General features: G+C 40.1%; 1 protein-coding gene across 5 annotated transcripts in view; it reads right to left on the minus strand.

The window, feature by feature from the left end:
• CNTN6 (contactin 6) overlaps nucleotides 1-23,992 on the minus strand; it is a 260,433-nt gene that overhangs the window by 71,292 nt on the left and 165,149 nt on the right. For 3 of the 5 annotated variants that reach the window (XM_019504720.1, XM_019504719.1, XM_019504721.1), the window contains 4 exons: nucleotides 10,333-10,517; nucleotides 7,203-7,339; nucleotides 1,312-1,441; nucleotides 67-217 (listed from right to left, as the gene is read on the minus strand). In XM_019504720.1, coding sequence (XP_019360265.1) covers nucleotides 67-217; nucleotides 1,312-1,441; nucleotides 7,203-7,339; nucleotides 10,333-10,517 — 603 coding nt within the window. The remainder of the gene's footprint in view (nucleotides 1-66; nucleotides 218-1,311; nucleotides 1,442-7,202; nucleotides 7,340-10,332; nucleotides 10,518-23,992) is intronic. The other 2 variants (XM_019504723.1, XM_019504722.1) reach the window with 1 other exon arrangement.

The raw sequence follows: 23,992 nt of genomic DNA on the forward strand, positions 1-23,992 counted from the left end.
ATTCTAGTGATGGTAAGACCGACAAAAATAAATGCCAGCAATGTTGAAAGCGAATTGGTAAAGTACCTTTTGTTCTGTCGCAGAACCTCTGTGCCTTTTTTCCAGTTAATAACTGCCCTGGGAGAAGCATTTGGTTTACAGCCAATAGTAACTTCACCCCCAACTTGAACGACAGACATTTTCTTCACAGGAGTTTTGGAAAAATCAGGGGCCGAGGCTAAATTTGAAGAGGAAGGGAGGAGAAAAACAAAAAGCATGTGAGGTATGTGACAAAATAAATGATCTTTTTTCCTCCAATGTAGTATGTGAATCCAGTAGCTTTTTTACTTTTGCAGATTTGGATTCAAGTGTTTATCTGATTTTTGTGATCCAGTGTCCTGGTATTAATAATGCCCTTTTGGCCAAAAAAATATTAAAGCAACTCCTCTTTCTATAGTATCCCAGATAGCTTTGCTTAGGACAGTCTGAAGATCTGAAGAAAAGATCATTTTTTTTTATCAGGATTGAGGGGCATGGAAAAAGGACTGTGTGTACAGAATTAATAGCACAAAGCCTGAATCTAGCTGATGTTATTCATGTCTATAGAGTGTAGATTATTCATTGCAAATAAATTATTCAATGATATTGTTTCTGTTCATGAACTGATCCTGGGCTCTGAAATGCATTCGTTGTTCACAAACATTTGTCAAATACATAATGGGTGGAATCTCCCTTAATACAGAGGGGTAGCACAAAGCCCCAACACTTAAGTACCATTAAAGGCCACGTTTGGATTGTGTCAGTGGGATCTGAATGTTGTACAGTCCTCTACACTGGGATAAATTTCACCCCACATTAACAGATTTCAGGCAATGGGTTTCTTTGAAACCTATGTTGAGACTATTTACTGGACATTATCTGTAGCATTTGTTTGCCACATAATATTATTTCTGCTCCCTAATTTGACTGAGAAATGCAAATTGTGGAATAATAAATAATAATTATCCATAATAAGGAAGGACAGCATCTTTAGCAAGCAACTTTCTTCACATGAATATACATTTGTTCACAAGAATAGACATTTTTTTTTCCGAAGCAAATACTTTCCCCAAACATTTAGACAAACAAACCCATTTTTTTTCAAAATGTCCATGAATAGTAACTAGTAAGGGGAGCAGTCAAACTGAACAGCCATGTAGAACTTAAAGAAATATTCGGGAACATAATTTTTTGGGTATTCAGTCAGTCCCTGCATTTCTTACTTTCAGAACTATGAAATTAATTTTCCATTCTGGTCAGTATCTGATTATTTTTAATGACCCGTCTACTTACCTATCACTCTTAACTCAGCATTGGCATAAATGGTGTCATATTTATTTTCTGCAACACACTGATAAAGGCCAGAATCTGATACGTTCAACATAGTTATGGTTAGAGTTCCATTTTCTATTTGAATTCTCTCCTAATACAAGGGGGGGGGGGGGAAAAACCGAAACAAAGCAAACATATTCTTAGAGCAGTTGAGTATAAAAGCAGTGTCTCATACTACTATGTAGGTGCACTTCTGTCGCGATGTAGAAGCTGACATTTTATTTTGGGATGCCGATGAAAACAAAGCGGGGAAAAAAGATGAAAATGATAACGACAAATGAAACACAACTGCATTAGAATACATACTGGGCGCGTCTCCATGTACATTAATGAGCTTTTCCCAATGCTCATTAAATTTAGGAACTCCAGTGTGAGGTACTAAATGCACATTAGGTTGCACTAATGCACAGTAGCGCAAGTGCGCACTTTTTAGGTGATGCTTAATGCGCAGTAGCCTATTTTACTGCACCTTATCGTAATAGCACAGTTTTTTACACGCTGCTTTAATGCACATAAAATAGGATACCGCACAATAAAGTGCACGTGTAGGCACACCCACTGTGTGGTGGCTGTTATACTATAAGAACCCAATTTTTCAATTCATCAGAACATTTAAACATGCTGTAGTCCCACTGTCTGCAATGCAATAGGATTCACCCATGTGTTTCAAGTGTAGGGTTATGCTTATAAGCAACTGAAGCACGTATACAGGAAACCCTCGCTATTCACGGATTTGCAATTTGTGGTTTCAAATATTTGCGGTGCGCTGTGCCAACCCACGCTCTCTCCACAGCATGGTGACACTTTGCTACTGTGAAGTATGGATAAGAAACCATAAGAAGTGAAAAAAACCTCTTTGTCTCCTGTCTCCTCCCTAGTCCCTCAAAACCGGGAATTATCTGGGAAGACCTGCTTCTAGGAATACTAGGATGCATATATGACCGTCCTTCTTTAACTATGTAGATTTTGGAAAGAAAACAAATCTCCAGGATAGATCCAGGGATTCAGCAGGCAGAAGTAAACCCAGGAGCCACTGATGTGGGACCTCAGACACTCACAATGGCAACACACTGTGTCCTGTTTTGTACTTTTTGACTCTCTCCCCTCCTCTTCTTGGTTGTTTGCTCCAGGCCCCTCCCTGCATCCTCTCAGAAAGTTGCTTTGTACTGCCATACCTGAACTTTTCTTTATCTTATCCTGCTTCATCAAACTTCCTCACTCTCAGGTGCTAACATTCCCTTTGGCCAGTACCTTCTAAATAAACCCTGCTGCTCCATTTTTCATAATTATGAAACTATAGTGACGCTACCAGCAATCACATCATCATCTCACCACCATCATCATTATTAAGACAGCCTCCATTCATAGCATGTGCTAGTGCACGTACAAAACATGGTGTGCTATCAACTACCATACCTGTTTGCTCACAGAGAAAGCATCTGAGAAGCTCATGGGTAATCAACTCAATCTAGAGAAGTACCACAGAGATGGTGTGCTTTGTTTCCCATGTTTTTAAGGCCTCCACAGTTGACTCTAGCATAATTAGTGTGTGTGTGTGTGTGTGTGTGTGTGTGTACACATACAGTGGCACTATTGTATTGCATATATATATTATAGTTATATGTCTTTGTTCTGAGTTCATAAAGCATGTGATACAATAGAGTCCTGGTCCATGACAAGCTATCCTAGATACAGTGGCACTATAATAATAGTATATATTAATATATACAGTAAAATCCCTGTTATCCAGCACAAGTAGGGAATGGGGAGTGCCAGGTATCTAAAAATGCTGGTTACCTAAGACTGGTGGTTTTTGGCTGGATGTAGAGTGTGGGGACTCGGGGGGAGGGGTAGCAGCCACCAGCAGAGCAGGGCCTGGGGTGGGAGGAGGCCGCACACTGAGTGGCTGCAGCATGGGGTGGTGGGTGGCCACTGCATGCAAGCTTCCCCCCCCCCCCACATACACACTTCCCCTCTGCCTGCATCCAACTAACCGGCTGAAAATTCTGGTTAATAGAGTGTTCCAGTTACTTAAATGACAGATAACAGGGATTTTACTGTATATAGTTATATATAATATATATTTATATATATTATTTTGCCACTGTGTGTAGGATAGCTTGTCATGGACCAGGACTCTACTGTATTACATGTTATTGAACTCAGAACAAGGACATACTGCATCCCTCATACAGTTTATAACCTAAGTATATGAAAAAATGATAACAGCAATGGAGGAGTATAAGAAAACACTGAGACAATGGCAGTCAAGAGGTTAGCTAGTCATTTAACTGTTGGCAGGAATTGCCTTAAGGGACATTGTGAAGAAGGATGGTGGCACGGCTGTAGGAGGACTCATAGCGGGGTTTCTCACAAGTGTGAGAGACTTCATTGTCATAAAATACCAGCATAAAAGTGTTGTTATTCTGACCTCTTTCCTCCTCCCCTTGGCTGTCTTTCATGGTTTGCTTGGTGGTTTTCTGATGCTATAATTTCCTCACATATGGTGCTTAGCTTAATTGACCCGAGTCTCTTGGTACTATCATGCTACAAATTAAAAATAGCGGTGTAGTATTTAGGTTTGGAACGGCTCAGCTGAGTGTCTTAGTTTGGCCAAGACGGAGACAGAAAATATAGCAAGGTGAGAAGATAACAGTATTCAGATTGTCTTTGTGCTATGTGCTGTTTCTTGATGTTAGCTAAATAGTAATTATATATAACACCCCATCTGCCTCAACAGTTAAATATTTTTGGTATCTTAAGGGCTACATGATCACTATGTGAATCATATGAAAATGACCTGACTTTCACAATTCTAATGTAATAAAGGGCTTAGTCTGTCTGTCTGTGTGTCTATCTGTCCGTAACCCTTTTGGTCAACCGCGCATGGCCCGCTGAGAGGGCTGACGGCAAGTGGATGTAGGGGCTCCACCTCATCAGGCAGGGAGAGAGCCACTGCTGCCTTGGGCAGGTAGGTGGGAGCCCCGCTGCTCCGGGGGAGCAGGTAGAGGTGGGTGGGTGGGGGGAGGGAGGGAGCCACCACCGATGCCTCAGGCAGGGTGATGGTGGGAAACCGCGCTGCTCTGCGGGGAGGAGGTGGAGGCAGGCGGCGGGGAGCTGCTGCGCTGGAAGCTGAAGAAGGAGGTGGTGGCAGCAGTGGGACTGTTTATGTGGCTGGCCCCGAAGGGTGAGCGGAATTGGGGGGGGGCATGTAAACACTCCCTGAAACTCTCCCCCATTCATGATGGGCAATTAGCTAGTCATAGAATAAAAATCATATTGAGTCCTGCAGTTATGATCATAAAGGCTATATTCCATCTGTGAAGATCCCTGATCAAGATGTTCCTGCAGGATATTTAAATTGCAGCAGACTGGCATTTTCTAAAGGAAAAATGTTCTGTTGCAAAGCTCTCATCCAAACCAACATCTTAAACTTTCCTTGCAAACCTGCAGGCAGCCAGTGCAGATTATGGAGTGGAGATTTGATATGCTTAGCTTGAGTTTTAGCTCACACTGGGCCAATTTAATCATGGGTGGAGTGCTGCTGAAATCAATGAGGCTGTACAGGGGATAAATTTGCCCCGGATTTTTGTTTTTGTGCATTAAAAGAATTTATTTTTCTTCATTTTTCCTTGGCACATAATAAACCCTGCTCTGTACTACAAACATAACTTAAAACCAAATATTTCAAGGCTAACTATTACCATCCTCCAGGGACAATAAAAGCCACATTGTAAAGTAGAAATCTGCAAAAGCAAGAGGGAATATTCTCTCCAAAATGGATCACTGAGAAAGAAACCCACAATAGGAAATATAAATTCCATCACTGAAAGCAAGTCTAAGAACAACAGATATTTTTATTATTATGATACTTCTTTTTTAGACTGGCTCTATTGCCTCTATAGAATTTAGAGGGCACCATATGGTGATACAGTACATAATATAATCCTCTACTAAACTGTAATAATCTAAAATATATTGTTGTTCTGCTGAATGTATGTAATGTGACCACCTAAGAGTTAAAAATAATGCCATTTGCACAGAATATTTGATGGTCTGCTGCTACTGTATCTCTGCAGAGGAGAGAGTGCCACCTATTGAGTCATCATAACCATTTTCTTCAGCACACTAGATTTTCCTTGGAGGTCTCCCAACCAAGTACTGACACAGTTCAACCTTGTTTAGCTTACAAATTTTGATGAGAGCATAGCTCGGGGTTGTATGGCTGGTGTATTGCATACTAATTAACAACATTACATTACTTATCTCCTTTTTTTTTTTTTTTGTGGCTCTCACTATGGATATCTTCTGCATACTTAGTTTTACCTTCAGGTCATTTGCTATCCTCTCAATGTTTTTTTACAAACTTTGTATGAACAGAGAACCCCTTTTTCACAAAATACAGGCATCTCTTGAACAAACTGAATTCCCCCCATTTCTCAGCCAGCTCTTACAACTTATGCAGGCAAAACAAAGGACAAAGCACCCCATGACCACGAGGAGAAATAATGGGGAAATGGCCAGCAATATAGGCACAAAGGAAGGACTTGACAAAGAGCAGGCATATACTACAGAATGAAGATTAAGGTGGAAAACTTATGGAACATATTTTCCTAAGATATTTTCAACAAGCACAGTGCTGAGAGTGAGTGAATATTTTATTCACTCTACAATATCTGTTTAGTCCATTAAGCAATAACATTCAACATGTTGCTGCCTCAAGTATGCCATTCACAATTCCCTTACACAATATGTAAGTTCTATGAACATACTGGTGTGACCTCAGTGTGTTTTCTCCTATTTTATATTGAAAGGATACATTTGGAGAATGACAGCCTCTGAATACTACTGTCGTCTTCAAAGGGAGAAAGACGTGAAGATCCCACTTAAGAAAAGGCAATAATACTGTAAAATGATGATTTTTTTTTAAACAAAATTCAGCCATAATAAATTCTAGCTAATGACCTCCAGTGTATCTAGTACTTCCATTTAAGATCAACCTAGCAGAAAAACCATGCGGAGTACTGGACCCTGTTGTTGTTGAAAATATCTATCAGCAACCCAGACAAATGCTGGTGCTGTGACCCAGCAGGTGCTCATTTAACCCATATGCTTTGGGAATGCTTCCATGTCCATTTGTTTTGGACAACACTTAATTGCTGAATTATTATTTCCCCCCCCCCCATGAAATAGTCACGTTGCAAGCTAGGCATGTAATTTTTAAAGCCCAAGTGGAACCTAAATACATGAAATAAAACTTTGCCTCAGCAGAGTACTAATGACAGGAGTGCTACAGAAGTGGCAATCTAAAAATTGAACAGCATTTGAAGACTGGTACATTGACACAAAAAGCTGGCCCTAATGGAAGAAACTGTTTACCATAATTCTCCGAAGATAGGGGACTCTTTCCTTGGAAATATCCAAATACATTTATTAGAAATCGGACCTCCCCAGGATTTCCTTTTTCTCTGCCTACTTTGCCATATGACTACACAATCACCCTTCCTCTTCATTCCTCCTTCATTCCTTTTTATCAATTATTTTCTCTCATTTCAGCTTTTGCTTATCTTCTCAGAGATAGACATCGCTCGGATATTCAGAAAGCCTTCAATATGTGCAATACAAATAAGTGACTCATATATTAAGAATTCATGTGGTACATGAGGTTAAGTCAAGTCAGGTTGTTCATGATTAGTGTTATGAGGTGTTTTTGTATAATTTACTATACTTGCATTATTCCTTTATAGATGCTAAATTATAATGAAAAGTCCAGCAGCAAAAAGAAAATTCAACCTAAGTCCAACACACTTACTAGACTTGAATTAAAGAAAAGAAAAGTAAATAAGTCTTACCTCTGGCATTAGGGAATGGCCATTTTTTAACCAACTGTAGGAAGGGTTTGGTTTTCCACTTGCCTTGCACTCCCAAAACAAGCTGTCATACAGAGATAGGTAGGCATTTTGGATTTTTTTATCCCATTCAGGGAGTTCTGAATTAGTGGGGCAACAAGAAAGAAAAGCATTTTAACCAGGAAAAAGTTATGTTACTCTGAAGGAATAGTATCCTTAACTCATGGGTTGAACAAAGATAATGAGTATTTGACATATACATTCCTATTATATTTTAAATTAATGCTTTTCTTCAGCTTTAAGGCATACGGCTTTGGGACTAACTCATGAGAAAGTTTGAGAAATCAGATGGCTAGTGGTTAGAAAAATGAGTGTGACTATTAGCCACCTCAGCAGTCAAAACTTGTAAAAGTGATGATAGATTCCTCAATTTGGGATGAACTGTTTGACATTGCTTTGACTGATCTTCTGGAACTGAGACCCCTTTCTGGTATCAGAAACTGAACACCCCAGAATTGAAACACTCAATTATTTGTCAGTTTTGAAAATATTATGGGTGTTCATATGCTCTCTTTTGCAGTATTGGAGCACATATATCATTGCAAGCATATTTTAAATGTTGGCAATATTAGGAAACAACATACCAACAGAGCCCATCATGCGAGAATAAGAAGATTCAATCCAAATGCTTGTATGTTAACATAACAAGTTAGCTGCACTGTTGAAATATTTTTAAAGGTAACTATAGGTCAAATCCTGCATATATGACCTATGGCATTCTTACTCATCCAATGAGTTTGACTGAGTGAATTAAAAATGGCAGAAGGTTGAAGCTGCTTGAAGCAGTTGGCTCCAAATCTCTCTCAGATCATATGAATTCAAGGGCTAGATAGTTAAGGGTAGAATTGCTATTTTGCACATGTACTGGGACAGAGCTGCTATGATCTACGAATTTATTGCTGGCCAAGGAATGTCCGAGTATTACAGAATCTACCACCAATGATACCTTGAGTCTGTTTTAGAAGCTGGAGAAGAAAGGGACTTGCTTTTGTGCTCCCTTGAGAGACACTCTTGGATATGTTCTCCTTATCTCAGGACCACAGTCTGGCCTCAGTTTAGGAAGAAGATTGTGATCAAATTTCTCAGCCTGACCAGAACAAACTATTGGCGAAATGCCTTTCAGATCAGCTTCTGATGTGAGGCTACTAGGTGTGTGTTCTTGGAGTTCATGCATCCACAGATCACTCCTATAACCCACCTCACATAATAGGAACAGACGTGTACAGTAAAGAGGAGGTTGGAGTATGCTTAAATTTAATTCGAACGGCTAATTACATTAATTATGCTAGAGCCTAAGTACCAACCTAGATAGAACTAGCACTGCGCAGAGTAGTAGACAGTCCCTGGCCAGAACAGTTTACAGTCTAAACAGTTAAGACAGATACAAGACGGGAGAAAACGATATAATATTTTCCAAGAGACTAGGAATGAGCATGGAGAAGGAAATTGCATGCAAAACATATCTGCTCACTTCTAATATTATGGAGAAAATTCTTTTGTAAATTCTTCTGTCTGTTGTTTTTATACATTTCATTATCTACCAACAATTATTAATTAATTTGCAAAGTACAATTAATAAGCCTGTCATTTTAAATTACATTAACTCCAATAATAATTTTGTAATTAAATTTGTAGTTATTATTCATGTCAAGGTAATCTGCTAAACTTAATTTTAATGCAGTCACTTGATTCATGTTCAGTGAATATAACTGGAAATGAATAACCAACCCCCCCCACCCTTCCAAAAATGAAGAAACAATAAATGAAACATCAGCAAGTTTTTCTATTTCTGGCATAAACCTTGACATTAACCATCAGGATTACAAGGCTACGTACAGACAGTTAAAAAGCCTGAGTCTGAATCGATTCAATCTTCTCAGATTAGTTTAAGATGTGTAGATGGAAACAATAAGCAAGTGAACAGACATTCACTTATGACTCTGGAAATGCAGCCACATGCCTGCAGTGGCCCAGGCCAGAAGCTGGGAGCACCAAAGCTTGCCTCCCTGCTCAACTGGAGCAGACACCTTGGGCCAAGTCTAATCTGCCCATCCTATGAGCAGGAGTGGAGGTTGTGGGGAGGTACAAAGCATCTTGGGATGCTGGGGGACTGTGGGTTAACTAGAATCTGGAGAGGATCTGGTACAGAAGTTCAATAAACCAATTTTACCTAAATCAATTAAGTCTGATACTACATCCATCCAGGTTTATCTTAAACCTTTTTGAAAGTGGGTGATGTGCACTGAACTTTTGTTGTGTTACAAATTTAAACCACTTTCCAATCACTTATACTGGTTACAACGGAGAGCTGCACTTCTGTTTGTGCCATAGATAGAAGAGATTGCCTTAAAAAGCTCAAAATGTGTCCTCATAATAAGTCAATTGCAGGATCACTGCCTAGCTCCATATTATTTCTCACTGTCCTTTTTATCTTTTTAACTAATTTTTCAATTTTGTATGGATATAAAGATTTCACTGCCCATATGTACAACAAAAATGTGGGTTTGTCTACTTATGCACAGGAGTAAACGACATAAGATGTTGCTATATTCCTCTTTGTTACATGGATCTCAGAAGTGGAGAGGAAAAGTTTTGTGAAGTTATTATTCCCACATAGAGGAAAATGATGGAATGATTCTGTCCCTAACATGCAAATCGACATAGCTGAACTAGGACGATGGATTATGTAATACTCAATAAACTTTCCCTCCCTATTTTGCTACTGAGATAGTACAGCTCCATGCTGCAATATGCATTGGTCTGAGAGTAAATTCTCTATCCATCCTTAAAGTTTCATGTAAATGCATTGTGTTTCTTTCTGCCTTATATTAACCTTTATAGCACAGCCTACATTTCCAATCTGACTCTTAATACACAATATCTTGTATTTGCGGAAGTTTAAATTGTAATTCACTGAAGGTCATTTCAAGCCTCCAATCATTTTATTAATCAGCTTAACCTGAAACTACATTTTCCCCTGCTATCTCTCTGCAAGGGGCTAATGGACCTCATTATCTGCCGAATACTTCCAAATGCTACCATACTTTATGTAAAAACAATTCCATTTGCTCACCATAGATAAATAGTTGACCTCTTGCAACATTTCTTCCTCGAATGTTTCCTGCAATACACTCATAAGAGCCTTCATCTTCTTGCTGAACATCTGGGATTTCAAGGACTCCTTTGGCTTTATAGTGTTTGATTTTCCTTGCCAATGGGGTTCCATCAGACCTCTTCCAGCTAATACTGGGAACTGGACTAAATAATTATGATTCATTAGAAAAAAGAGATAGCACAGTTATTACAGCAGAGGAAAGATAACAATCCTGTCATAATCAGTCAAGGAAAGAAGAGCTGTATGAGGGGGATCATAAAATAAAATAAAATGACTGCTTCTACATTGCTAAGAGTCATTTACAGAAATTGCTGAGTGTGATTCTCCAAAGCAAGAAAGCGATATAGGAGCATAAGTCCTACTAAAAGGACATAGCAGTTGGGTTCCTAAGTCACCCACATGCTTTAAAAAAATCCATGTCTAAATCAATATTGATTCACTAAATATTTAAAATTGGGACAAAATTCTGCCTTCTATTACCTACGAGAGATCAAAGATTTAATGGGAGGAGACAGAGATGTCCAAAGACTTGGAAGTACATATAGACTTCACATGTGACTTTGCATTATTGGTTGCTTTTTAGAATGGACCAGATCTCTGCAACTTTTTGGATGCTCATCACTAATCAGTGATTAAAACATTGGAGCAGAGCTCCAAGAGGTAGAAAGAGCTGTAAATCAAGGTATAAAAAAATGAGGGAGGGCAGAGAGAGATGAAAAGGGAAGGATAAAAAGCATGAAAAATTGAGTTAGTAAGAAGGTAAAGAGACAAGGGAGAATATTTCCTTGTTTTGCATTTTTATAGGTTTTTATCATTTTCATTTATATTTGGATCAATGTATTCTATATGATAAAAAATAGTCAAGTGTGAAGAAGGCTATAAATACTTCTAGAGTTTCCGGTAATATCACAAACCATGCAAGCCTCACTTTCATGATCTATTATGACACCAGAACACTTTGAAATATTAATAGTCTTGCATTTCACGGTTGCCTTTCACATTACTGAAAACTAACGTAAGCTGCTTTTCCAAAGCAGAAGAGCTGTTACATTTTGAACAGCTTTTTGCAGAAGCTTTGACTAAAGGCTGACTTTTTTTGGACATGGTGGCTGTATCCAGACGAGCACACCCATGCGGTATGTGGACCACACATTCAGCACATGCAGACTGCACGTTCAGCTGTTCTCCATGCTGCAAGGTAGCAGCATGTTTGGGTTTTTTTACGCTGGGAGATCCCGGGGTCAAAAAACCCATCCAAAAAAACCAAAAGCAGATTGTTGCTTGTGGGGGCAGCACGCACCACCCAAAACCAGAGCATGTCCAGCCAGAGCCACGCTCTAGTGCAGGCCAGCCTCCAAGCAGCAAGATTGTTGTTGCTGCTGCGGTGCTAGGAGGCCCCCAAGGCTCCAGATAAGGGTGCTAGTGCCACCTCAGTGCTGGCCCCAGCCTTTCCTAGCCCACCCGGAGTAATTTTCTGTGCACCAGAGAGCACGAGGCATGGGTGTTCCCCAGGGACAAGTAGCATCACCACAAGGTGTACCACTGCTTCTTGTCCCCAGGGAAACAAATGTCCAGGCTCATGTGGACGTGGCCGGTGATGTCATGACAAAGTACTCAGTTCTAAAGTTTAAAATAGCATGAACATGCATTTCATATAGGAAGTTTGCATGCTTTAGCCACTAGTAATGCCTCCTGCATGCCAGTACTCTAGGGTAATCCCACCTGTATATCAACCTACACAGCAGCGATTTTCGACCAGGTGCCACAGCACACTGGGGTGCTATGAGATCCCTTTAAGGGTGCCAAGGAATGCGACACAATTTCATCACTGTTATCAAATAGGAATCTATAGTGTCAAACAGATTCTGACCTTCTGTGGTCTTTGTTGAGCTCTTTGCAACAAAATAGTTGCTTTATTGTGTTTCTGTTGTCTAAAAGCAAGTGAAAGCTAAGAGCTGACACTTTCTAAGGGGTGCCTTGATTCTGAAAGAATTGAGACTCACTGACACAGCGGATGTGGATTGTTACAACCTGTAGTCAAAATGCCTTGCCTTTTCAGTTCAAAGTGTAGCAACTCATACTTTTAGTTCTGGAAGTTCCTGCTTCAATCCTTTGGGTGTTGGCCAAGAAACAGTTGTCACACATGCAACAAGAGTGTTGCAAACACATACTCCAATCCCATGTGCTGTCATATCCAGGCAGATGCTTGCACTCACACAAAATCTTGTTCACTTCAGCAGGGCTTCGAAGGAGAAAAGAATCCACCCATACATATCCACTTGCAGAACAAGAGGAGTACTGTGCATGAGTGTTTGCCTAATTGTGAGGTGAGTGTGGCTAGGCAAATGTCAGTTGGGTAGAAAATCATCTAAGCCAAATGTGAAGAGAAAAATGTATACTTAGAGCTCTGTGACTACTCCAGGAGACAAAATAATGTAAAACCTGCCCAATTTAGGATACCAGTTCCAACAAAATATAGGTTGGAAGTGTTGAAAGTCTGAAATATATTCAACAAAACAGTGTTTGCAGAAGTCAATGAGCAATGTGGCAGCTGAAGCTGCTTCTGCTTCCTGAAGCTTCCCTCTGCTCTACAGGACAGAAATCATAGTGTTGAGACCAGAAATTTAACTGAAAACTCTCAAAGTCCTATTTAGAGGATGTAATAATTCATCTTGCTACTTTAAGTCATCTTGGTAACTCAGCTGCCCCTAGAGGCAATGTGTGGCTTTTTTTACTACACTTGATTGTAGCATTTTGCTATGGCCTTGAATTATATATTTGACTCTATTCTGATCCTTCCAATGTAGCTGAACAACATGCTCCAAGAAAGACTAGGGTATTGCTGAGTGCTAGCTGACAGAGATTTAACTGAGATCAAACTGAGTTGACGTTAGTAGCAAAAGGAAGTAGCTGAGATTTTTGCAGCACTTGCTGCAAAATTGCAATTCAGATTTTCTTATGAAGGTTTTCAGTCTAACAGGTTTTCTGGATGCCAAGTTTCACTGGGATTTTCAGACAACATGGTTGCCGTCGTCACTTTTTATCTTTTCTGTTTCACCATGACACGGCAGCCTTCTGTTTCTGACAAAGAACTTTCGTGTCATCCATACTTTTATTTCCAGAAGCTGGGTTACAGAAAGGTACACTGTATTTTCAAATCATTTAAGAACTGCAGTGCGTGTGCTGAGTAAGCCTGCCCCCTTATTGTTTTGAGTCAAGAGAAAGATCAAGTTAGATTTGAACTTGTCACCTTACAGTAGATTGTGGGGCTCTGGAGACATTCAGGAGATCATGGAAAGCTTTTACAGTCTTATTGCGTATTCAGTGATGGATAATGCAACAGTACAATGGCCTTGTAACAGGACAAGGGCCCTGTCACTTTAAGAGGGGAGAGCAGCGGGCTCTGCAACAGAGGAGGGCAGGCTGCTCATCAAGGCCAAGTAGAAACCTGTGTGTGTGTGGCTGGGGAGCCATGTGACAGGAAGGGGTGGGGCTTTGGGCCATATAAACTCCGTGCCTATGCCCAACCAGGCAGTTTGGTCCTGTATGATGCAGGGAAAGGAGCTCCTGGGAAAGGAGGACTGTAGGAGACAGACTGGCAGGCCCCCAAGCTATCTAAGAGAGCTGGATTGAGAGAGCTCAATGGGAATTATGTCTTACAGGCAACACTGATCTGGCGCGGAGAGGAGGAAGGGGGTGAGACTTCTTAGTTTGTAAAGCAGCTTGCTTGTGTTTATGTTGTGTTTTAAGCTTGAGACTGGATGACTAAGTTGTGGCTACTGGGGAGGTGTGAAAGCTATGAAGGGGTGCCTGGTGGGGCACTCCATGGCAGTCAGGCCAGCCCAGGGTCAAGGACCCAGAGGGTTGAGGACAAGCCAGAAGCACAAAGATGCAGGATGCTAGAGTCAGAAGCCATGATCCAGGACAGTGTACCTGGGTTGAGGGCTGCAGCCAGAATAAAAGGCCCAAGGCCAGGAAGACTGGAGCAAGGTTTAAGGCCTGGAGGCCAAGAGCTAAGTTAGGGCCAGAAGACCCTCTCTGAATGAACATGGAGTAACATCTGTGAGGCATGGCTGTGGCTGCAGGGGAGGATGAAGATCACAAAAATAGATCATAAGGCAAATATAGATCTGATGCACAGATAGGGCCAGAGCTCAGTGCCTACGGGCAAGACTGGGGTCAAGGAGGGACCAGCTTACTAAAGTGGATTAGGGGTCACTGGGACCCTGGGGCAGCCTCCCTGAACACTATAATAGTTCTTTCAAGGAAAAGAAAAAGGGAGGGTACCTTGAGGAGCTGTAGTGGGGCAGGAGCCACGTGAACACCAGGTAGTTTCATGGCCACCCCAAGGACCTAATCCTGTTACAGGACTATTCTGTAAAGCTATATCTTTCAGACTTTTTTTCTTATCAGTTTGAGAATGAGGGGGGAAAAACCTAATAATTAAATCTATTCATTCACAATTTGTTACCTGAAATGCTCCAATTAAATATATCTTACTGGTTTTATTTCTGCCTCAGCAGTGACTCTTCTTATGAATAAGAAAATACTGCAGCAGACACCAAGACCAGAGGCAGGGCTCTGTGGAAAAAGGCCTCTTCTGTCAACCTGTCAACTCAGGTTTGAGCTGAGAATGCCGTCCTCTTTTCCTTATCCATACCAGATACTTATAATTACTTCCTTGGGGATCTTTCAAGACAAACTCCCCTCCCTTTCCTTTTTCTTGTTGAGGCCCTATCCTTTGCATCAAGGCTGTTTGAAATGTATTTCCCTTCTGATGTGAACTATTGCCGGATGACAGAAATAAAACTCAGCATTTGGTTCATCAACTTTGCTCTATTTAAATAAGTAATTGCAATAAATACTTAACGGTACTTTGTTCTCTCATTGGGGAGGCTTGCACTGAGCGGCCTAGTTTTATCAGAAAGAGAATTCATTTGTCAGGACAGCAGCTCCATCAGACCCTCTTCAACCTGAATTATAGGTTAAATGAATAGTGTTGCAGACTGCAATAGGCTGAGATTTTCAGTTATGTGCCCATCATCCATAAATAGAATCGTCATTATCAAGGCAGTATGAGATGGTCTGCGTTTCTACATTGGCTTTCCTGGTACCTCATTATTTTGGGCCTTCCACATCTTCAATCACTATACCTTGCAGAAGGCAGGTTTTTGTCTGGTTTCTATAGATTTAAATGATACCTCCTTGCCCCATGTGTTTACATTCATTACAACAGAAACTCTTAGCAGCGACCTATTACTGCAGGCTAAATGAAACACTTCAATACCTCCTTCCCAACCTCAACCCCATGAATGTCTTTAAAATGGATCAATTTAAAATTCACTTAGAGAAATTATTTTTGCCACTAGTCATTTGCATTTTATAAGCCGATGCTTTAGGGAGGGATGCTTTTGTTAAGTGCTCATAAATGCACGCAGAGATTGTCCTAATACTCAGCTTGCTCCTCTCTTGGGATATCATATCTGTTGGGATTTTTTGTGTGTTGACTGTTTTAGGTCAGTGTTATTCAAAAGGATACTAGGTCAGCATTATAATCCAGACTAGTAGGTTATGCTTCAGTAAAGTTTCATTTCCTTCAGTGAGTACTCATGCAAGGTACTATTCTGCTTGAGGAACGGTATTGTAATTTGACCGTGTGTGTGTTTTCTTTCTTGTTCTGTTTTAAACATATACCACAAAAAAACTTAGATTCATTTGTTGTACACTTACTCCAAGGGTTTTCTTGAGCCAAGCAAGATTAAGTCAGGAGGCAAAAATGAAAGGAAGTGCTGAGCGCCAAGGATGGGGCTCCGTTGGCACTCTATCCTACTCTTTGAAAACATACAAGAAGGTATGAATGTGGTAAAAGGGGATGCATGCAACTTCTTAAAAACTCACAAGAGCCTTAGGTGAGTACCAAGCACCTTTTGAGATCCTTGGGCTCTTAAAAAATCATCTCCACCCATGATGGAATAATGGGAGACAAAATTATGTCATCTGTCTGATATGGGCCTATCTGAGGGAAAGGAAATGAGTCCCCAGAGATGCAGTTTCAAGACCTACCTACTACTTCTGTAATTCTTGACACCACCATCTACTTGGGCCCATCAAGATATCCACTGCAACAACCCAGTCCCTTCCTGTTTGACACCTGGATTCGAAGCCCCCTTTGCCAAAATTTCACTGTGCTGTTCAGGGAACATTCATGCAAGTGGTTTTCACAGCATCCAAGGGATGTACAGCACTTAAGCAGATCCCCAGAATTCCCAGCTTTGACAACTCCATGTACAATAAAATGGTTGCAAGTAGCACCCTCTTCCCCCCACTCCCTGCCCAAGAAAAAACAAATAAGGGAGAGAAAACTGCTTTGATCAACATTGGAATAACACTCTTTTGCTTTAATTAAAAAATAACAACAACGAGATTAAAATATGTAATTCTTAGAGCCAGAAAACTTTGTAACTTTTAAGAACAATGAGTACAGCTATCAAATTTATTCCACTTTGCAGACAGCAAAGTCTCTATTTTACTTTAGCAAATAAGAAAGCACAGTATATAAATATGTGCCCGCGAACATAAATCTACAGTGTATTTCAATGGGCAAAGCTACTAATATTATTTATATTGTACAAGACAGACGGAAGAATCACAAATCTGTAAGTTACTAACTTAGAAAGAAGAAAAGACAGAAAATATTTTATTTTGGGTGACAAGTCCTGGCACACTGGGTATCAGTTTAAATAGTCTGCAACCTCACAAGCAGCACTAATAGGAAAGTTCCATTTTTCCTTGAAATTAAAATACAACACTCAACCAATCACAGTGAGTTTGTGTAACATCTTTCACGTGTAACATCATAGGGCACTTCACAATAAACTTACATTTATAGCGTAGATAATTATGACCATACCTGGTTAAACAAATGAGACAAAACTGAGATTTGAAAGCTGCTATCATGATTGCATCAAATGCTGACACAAGAAAGAACTAAGAAGCAAAGGGCATGATAATTAAAGGGCTCAGGCTTCCATTCATTCTGCTTTATTAGTCAGAGAGCAGTTGAGATCCAAAGTTACTGGTAACTCTACATTGCTTCTATTTCCAAGGAAGTGACGTTTGTTCAGAGATGTGATAAGAGTTGTCACACACCTCAAGCAGGATAGTGGTGACAGGGAGATGAGCTACTGGGGCTTCCAGATGGTAACATATGTCCAAAGAGCTCGTGTCAAATGCTAATTATGAATATGGCCCAGAATGCCTATGGTCTCTGTTGGGATTATGGTCTGAAATCCATCTGCAGTGTATCTAAGAAATGAGGTCCTAGTTTTCAGATGGCCAATCAGCTTCTGTATCTTTCACTTCAAAAGTCACTAAAATCTAACAGAGTAGCAGTATATATAGTTTCCTGGGTCTTATATATGTTAAGGCCACACCTGTGTTGATATGGTTCTTCATATCTTCACGGTTTCCAAATAGCATCACCTCTGAACATTCATCATGAGATGATACAGCCCATCTTCCATGATGAATGAATGTTTGGGGTATAAATGATGGGGTCTGTGAGAAGTGCTTCACTTGTATATGCTTTTTGTTCTCAAATCAGCAACAGCTCACACGTTGTCAACTGGGACTAACCTGGCTTAGAAAGCATGAAAGCCCACCCCCCAAATCCATGATTCTTAGCATACAATCATCCGTGATATTTTCATTGCAATAAGCCCTCTAAGACCATAGTGAAGAATAATGTTTAGTGTTTTTGTTTATTTTGACCAAAAGCATGACTTTTAATATTCGCATAAAAGTAATATTCCTGCTGTTGTGGTTCAGTGGTAGAATCCTTGTTTGCCACGTGGATTACCTGGTTTCGATTCCTGGGTAGGCAAATAATCAAAGCACCAAATATTAGGGCTGTGCGAAGCTTTGGTTGCTTCATTCAAGTCAGTAGAGATTTGCCCAAATTTATCAGCTGAATCTGGAGAGCCTTTAGTCTTCCGAATAGATTCGATGATTCAGACATAGACACAGCTTTAAATGTTTTTTCTACATGCCTCAAGGTACCAGGTGGCTTGGGAATGCTGAGATGGTGGGATGGATGGAGCGTCCCACGGGAGCATGGGGGGGGGTCCCCTCACATACTCATCAGTGGACCCGGAAGTGGACCAGAAGCACTTCCAGTCCACCGTAGAGCATGTGGAAAACCCCTCCCTTCCCCCTGGCTCAGCAACTGGTGCATCTTGGGTCTGGGGGCCACCCAGGGTCCCCCTGTGGCTAATCGCTGAGCTGAGAGGGTATGGGGGGGTTCCCCATGTAGTCAGTGGTGGACCTGGAAGTGGACCAGAAATACTTCTGGGTCCATTGTTGGCCACGCCTGGTACCTTGAGGCATGTAGAAAAAACTTTTAAAGCTGTATCTATGGCCAAATCTCTGATTCTCTGAATCAGCATTGAATCTTCAGATTCGGTTTTGGCCATATCGAATCAGGACAATGACCCAAATCAACTAATCAAATCACAGTCCCCCAAATTGGGCCGAATCTAATCAAATATGGCCGGCTTTGGACACCCCTACCAAATATCTAGACTTGGTCTGGCCTTTGGAGTCTGTCTCACTGGTCTAAGTAGGGATGGAAGGTCTGAGCAGCCTCCACTCCTCCATACCCTGTGTAAGCATACATGTCAAAGGTCTGAGTTACTTATGCCCACACCATGATCCAAGAGGATTGGTGGTTGCCTACTATTGGTAGTGATCTCTGCAAATTGCACTCAGAGGCTCCTGTACTGTTTTTCATTTCACCGCTCGTCTCCCCCACCCCCAACCCCTGCCCCTATTGCTGGAGAGGCCACGCCAGCTGGACTGTCTGCTGCTGATTACCAGGGAAGCAAAAATCACAGCATATTATAAACCTCTGCCAACTGGGTGGGGGGAAGGGATGGGCAAGTAGCAAAATGAAAAACATTAAAGAAGCCACTTCTGGCATGATTTATAGAGATCCCTAAATATAGGTAATATTGGCAGCGGAACACTAGGCTGGAATTATGGAAACTGGGTAGCTCCTCAAGTAACTTCTCTGTGTCTCAATTTCTCTCTGTAAGATGGTGAAACAAGATGTAAGTTATGTGCTTTGCGTCTTGCATTCACTTTTCCAGTTAATCATAAAGATAACTCCATGAGGCATGCTTTTTATTTCCTTCCTCCCCAACAGGCTTCAAGCATTGCAGCACCAATTTATTTTCCATCTAAAAATCAAAGCTTCATCATGATCTGTTGAAAGTATATCCAGAAACCTGCATTCTTCAGAGTGATTCACTGTCAAGAGATGATCCATGATTTGAAAATTACTTTTGAATCCTGCCTGTTCTATAGTTTGATACAAATCCAAAAATCCCCATATCCAATTCTCCTCTAATTATGAGGTCCTTCAAACTTGTCTTATACATTGATACTAATATATTGTTCCAGCTTTGAGGTACCGTCCTGTCCTTCAAACATTTTCTGAACGGTTAACCTATCCACAGCTCCTTCATCCACTGAGAAAACATAATCTAAAGTTGATGTTGTGTTCCCTTTAATTTTCTTGGCAATTCAGCCTCTATGATTTCTGCGATGTTTTTGTGACAAAAAGTTGCCACCTTTGAGACAGCCAAGAGAGTTCGCATGTACTATTTGATAATTTTACTACATTGTTGTTCAGTCATGCACTTCCTTATTGGTTAGATATATTACTGGCAAAATAAAATAAAAAATAATAACCCCCCCCCCCAAATTCAGTCAACTAAAAAGGTAATATAAACAAATGTTTTTCACTTATTTTAAAGGTCAGAGGAAAAATGAATAAAATAATATTTCTTTTTACTCTCACCTCTTCCTAACCATAACTAAAATGGTATTGTTAGGGTTGGGGCCATTAACTATTGAAATAGTTAATGACTTTGATCAGCTAATCCCATATTGTGAATGCCATCTTAAAAAAGAAATAAAGTTATTTTAAATCTGGTTCACTTCCTCCTTAAGATCCTAATTAGTCCTCTTTTTTTTTTTTCTTCATTTAGAGGAATTTCAGAAGCATGGGCTTCTGGCCACCAAGAAGTGGAGTTACCAGAAACTCTAAGAAAAAACCTAGTCTCACAAGACTCCCAGGACCCAAGATATCTGAAATAGTTTAACAAGCTTGGTTCAGTATTTCAGGTTTATAAGGATAAAGTTTCCAGCTGGTATAATGTGGCAAAACTCTATTAATTTCAGCAGAACAATGTCAATCAGCCCTACACATGAATAGATTCAGGCTGAGATTATGCTAGTATTCATAAATAATTACAATGTTAGTATCATTGGAATTACCATTCGTTCACATCTGCAGAACACTGACTCAGATCTGCCTACCTTTTTAGTGAATTGTTCTTTTTATTTATGAAAACAAAATATCAGCCTGAATTAACTTTATCTAAATTATCCCGACATTTAAAAAAAGATCTTTATTAATGAAACTAAAAATGAGATTAATAGACTCCGAAGTCCTGAATTATTAAGTCTCTTAGTTACAATTAATGGTACATTATTCTTTCTAGTACTCATATTTTATTATGCAGCTATACTTGTCACTCCCTTTTTTTTTTTGCTTGACACTTGCAGTTGCTCAGCAAGATACATTACCTTTGGAGAGAGATTAACTCTGACAACTCCAACCAGATCTCCCTCTTTGTTCTTGAGAGCTAGGTCCAAAAAGAGGCATAGTCTGCAACACTGATCTATGCATTTCCTATTTTTTAACTGCCTGGTCCCTGGAGTGGAATCCCCCAATATGTACCAGGTTCCAGGGTCTTTATACAATGCTTGAGGGAAATCAGGAGGTTGAGAATAAAATCTGAAACAACCAGCATGCTGAGAAGGGAGCTCCATAAAGCTAACCAATAGGAAAGGCCTCTCTTATCCCTCTCTGGAACTCAGGGCAGCAGGAAGTCACTTCCATTAAATTAAAAAAAATGGTCATAATATGTCTTAGCGTTTTATTTGAAATATTTGTTCTGTACTATTATTCATAACACTTGGCCACAACCTACATGGAGAAGATTATTCTTTTAACTACTTTCCTTTAACGGATCAGTTTTGCAACCATCGGGATTATAGACATCTTCACCTGACATCCCAGTTTTCATTATACTAGTTAACATGCTGTGCCCACAATATAGGAAATGCTGAAGTCAGGCAGATAAATATTTAAATTTTCAATATTCTTTTAGAACAAAAAATTAGATCACTAAAGCAACAACAACAAAAAAGGGGTGGGGGTGGGGGGAGAATTTAGCCAGAGGTGCCTAATCATAGAATTGCCTAAATGTCAGTGGCTTAATTCATATAATGATTTAGTGTCTGTTTGTTTATACAACACAATACAATTCCATGGAGAAAGACCCAGATTACTCAGTATATCTAGATTAGCTGTGATGGATATATTAGCCTGGGTAGATCAAACTAGTACTGCTGGACTGCATCTGGTGCCCAATATAGCTTATTTAAAGTAAGTTCAAATGTCTCTTTGTGTGCGCATCTACACATGTGCTTTACTGCAGAGTAGACTGATTGGCTCCACAGTAAAGAATCACTGTCTACCTGAGCCCTGGTATTAGGGTGCATTAAATTAACTCCTTTGTAAGACAGTACTCTCAAGAACACTACTATCTTACAGCAGAGTAAGTAACTGAGCTGAAATGCATGTGTAAACTGAAATGCTGGCTAGGGCATGAGGGTGCTTAAGTGCAGGGGCTGCATAACACCTAGCCACACAGCTCCTCACTCTCAGCACCCTCCTGCCCCAGCCAACTCCTCCACTGCTTGATGCTGACCCCCTGGACTCCTCTGCCAGCCCAGGGCTGCTTCAGCCTGGCTCAAATTGCTGTTGTCCCGGGTGTGCATGTAGTCACACTGCCCAGGGGCAGTTTCCTGCAGCTCATGCGGCTCCAGAGTTTATTGTGGCATGTTAACGGCATGTGTAGATGTACCCAGTGTTATTGCATTGTACAAGGTAGATATACCTCTCAAGGACGTGAAAACAACTGGTACTAATGCAACAGGATGGGTGAGAGAGACGCTTAAAGAAGTCAGGAAATGCAAACTTAAGCTCAGCCTAAACTGGTCTCTTGAGCTTATACCTTAAACCATGAATGTACTTTGGGAACAGTAACCAGTACATGTGCTTTTATTTTCCATACAAGTGAAATTTAGTACTTCTCAAAATGCTGTACTGTGACAGTACTTTCATTTATAGCTTCTAGAGACCAAGACCACAGCAGGTTGCCTGTAGCCTGTTTACGGGTGGAAAATCTCTATTATTCGTAGTGCAGAGGCGGTGGCAGCTGATGGTATTGGCTGAACCAAGTGGACTAACAGTATGAATTCAGAAAATAAATGGATAATGGGAATGCAATTCTGAATCCCTAGAAAGATAATAATGCCTTAGGAAGAGCAAAGGTACACAAGGAAAAAATGGTGATATGACTAAGATTTTAATGGATACAGACAACACTATGGGCCAGAGTTCTAATCATATTTAAGTACCTAAAGGCACAGATCAACAAGCAGAATTTTTAAACACCTAACTCCCAGTAACACCAATGGGGGTTAGACTCCTAGTTTTTTTTAAAAACTCAGTTGGTTGTGATCTACATCTTTCTGAACACGGATACCTTTAAAAATCTGGCTCTATGGAACTTGTCTACACATCTGACATGTAATATTTTCTCTTCTATGCTCAAACATGCCTGTCAGTTCTGAAATGGTGTTTTTCACTGATTCACATTTCTTACAATATAGTATTGAATTTAAAAAAAAGAAACAGAAATCAGGGAGGCAACACAGGATTAGTGGAAATCATCTCTGTACCAGTTATCTAACATACCACCACAACTCTAAGCACTGAAGAGTGCTGTTATCATAAATTTATATTTGTTCAACTAAATGCACATTGTCACTTTCGTATTACTATCTACACGATGCTATAGTCATATATTGTGATGCTGTGCATGTATCACTAGCCAATACCAGCACCAGCAATATGCAACATTTACAAAAGAGAGCTAGTTATAGCTATTCAGAGGATCTTTAATGCAACTTTGCTACTCCAAACATATATACAGAGTAGTCTGTGTATATGTGTTTATATATGTATGTGTTTTTTATATAATATATATATGCAGTAACGAAGATGCATTAAATATCTTTTGAATAGCTATATCTTTGCTACTCCAAACATACATACGGAGTAGTGTGTGCACGTGCGTGTATATGTGTGTATGTACACATACACATATACACATACATATATGTGTATGTGTGTATATATGTATATGGAGCAGCAAAGGTACATTAAAGATCCTGTGAATAGCTATAACTAGCTCTCTTTTGAAAATATTCTACTTGGAGCATGCATTACTGTTTAAGAGAGTTTGCTTTAGACCTACCTTTTTTCTGATAGCCACATTCACCTGCTTTACAAAATGCCTAAAATGGATGCAAGTCTGATGCACTGCATTATATAGCCCTTCCTTGACTCAACAAGATAAGGCAACTTTTTATATATAATTTACACTCTTATTTTAGATGATTGCATGTCATCTGTATTTCT

The sequence above is a fragment of the Gavialis gangeticus genome, unplaced genomic scaffold (genome assembly GCF_001723915.1).
Source record: "Gavialis gangeticus isolate Ggan-Ray unplaced genomic scaffold, GavGan_comp1, whole genome shotgun sequence".
Lineage (NCBI taxonomy): Eukaryota > Metazoa > Chordata > Crocodylia > Gavialidae > Gavialis > Gavialis gangeticus.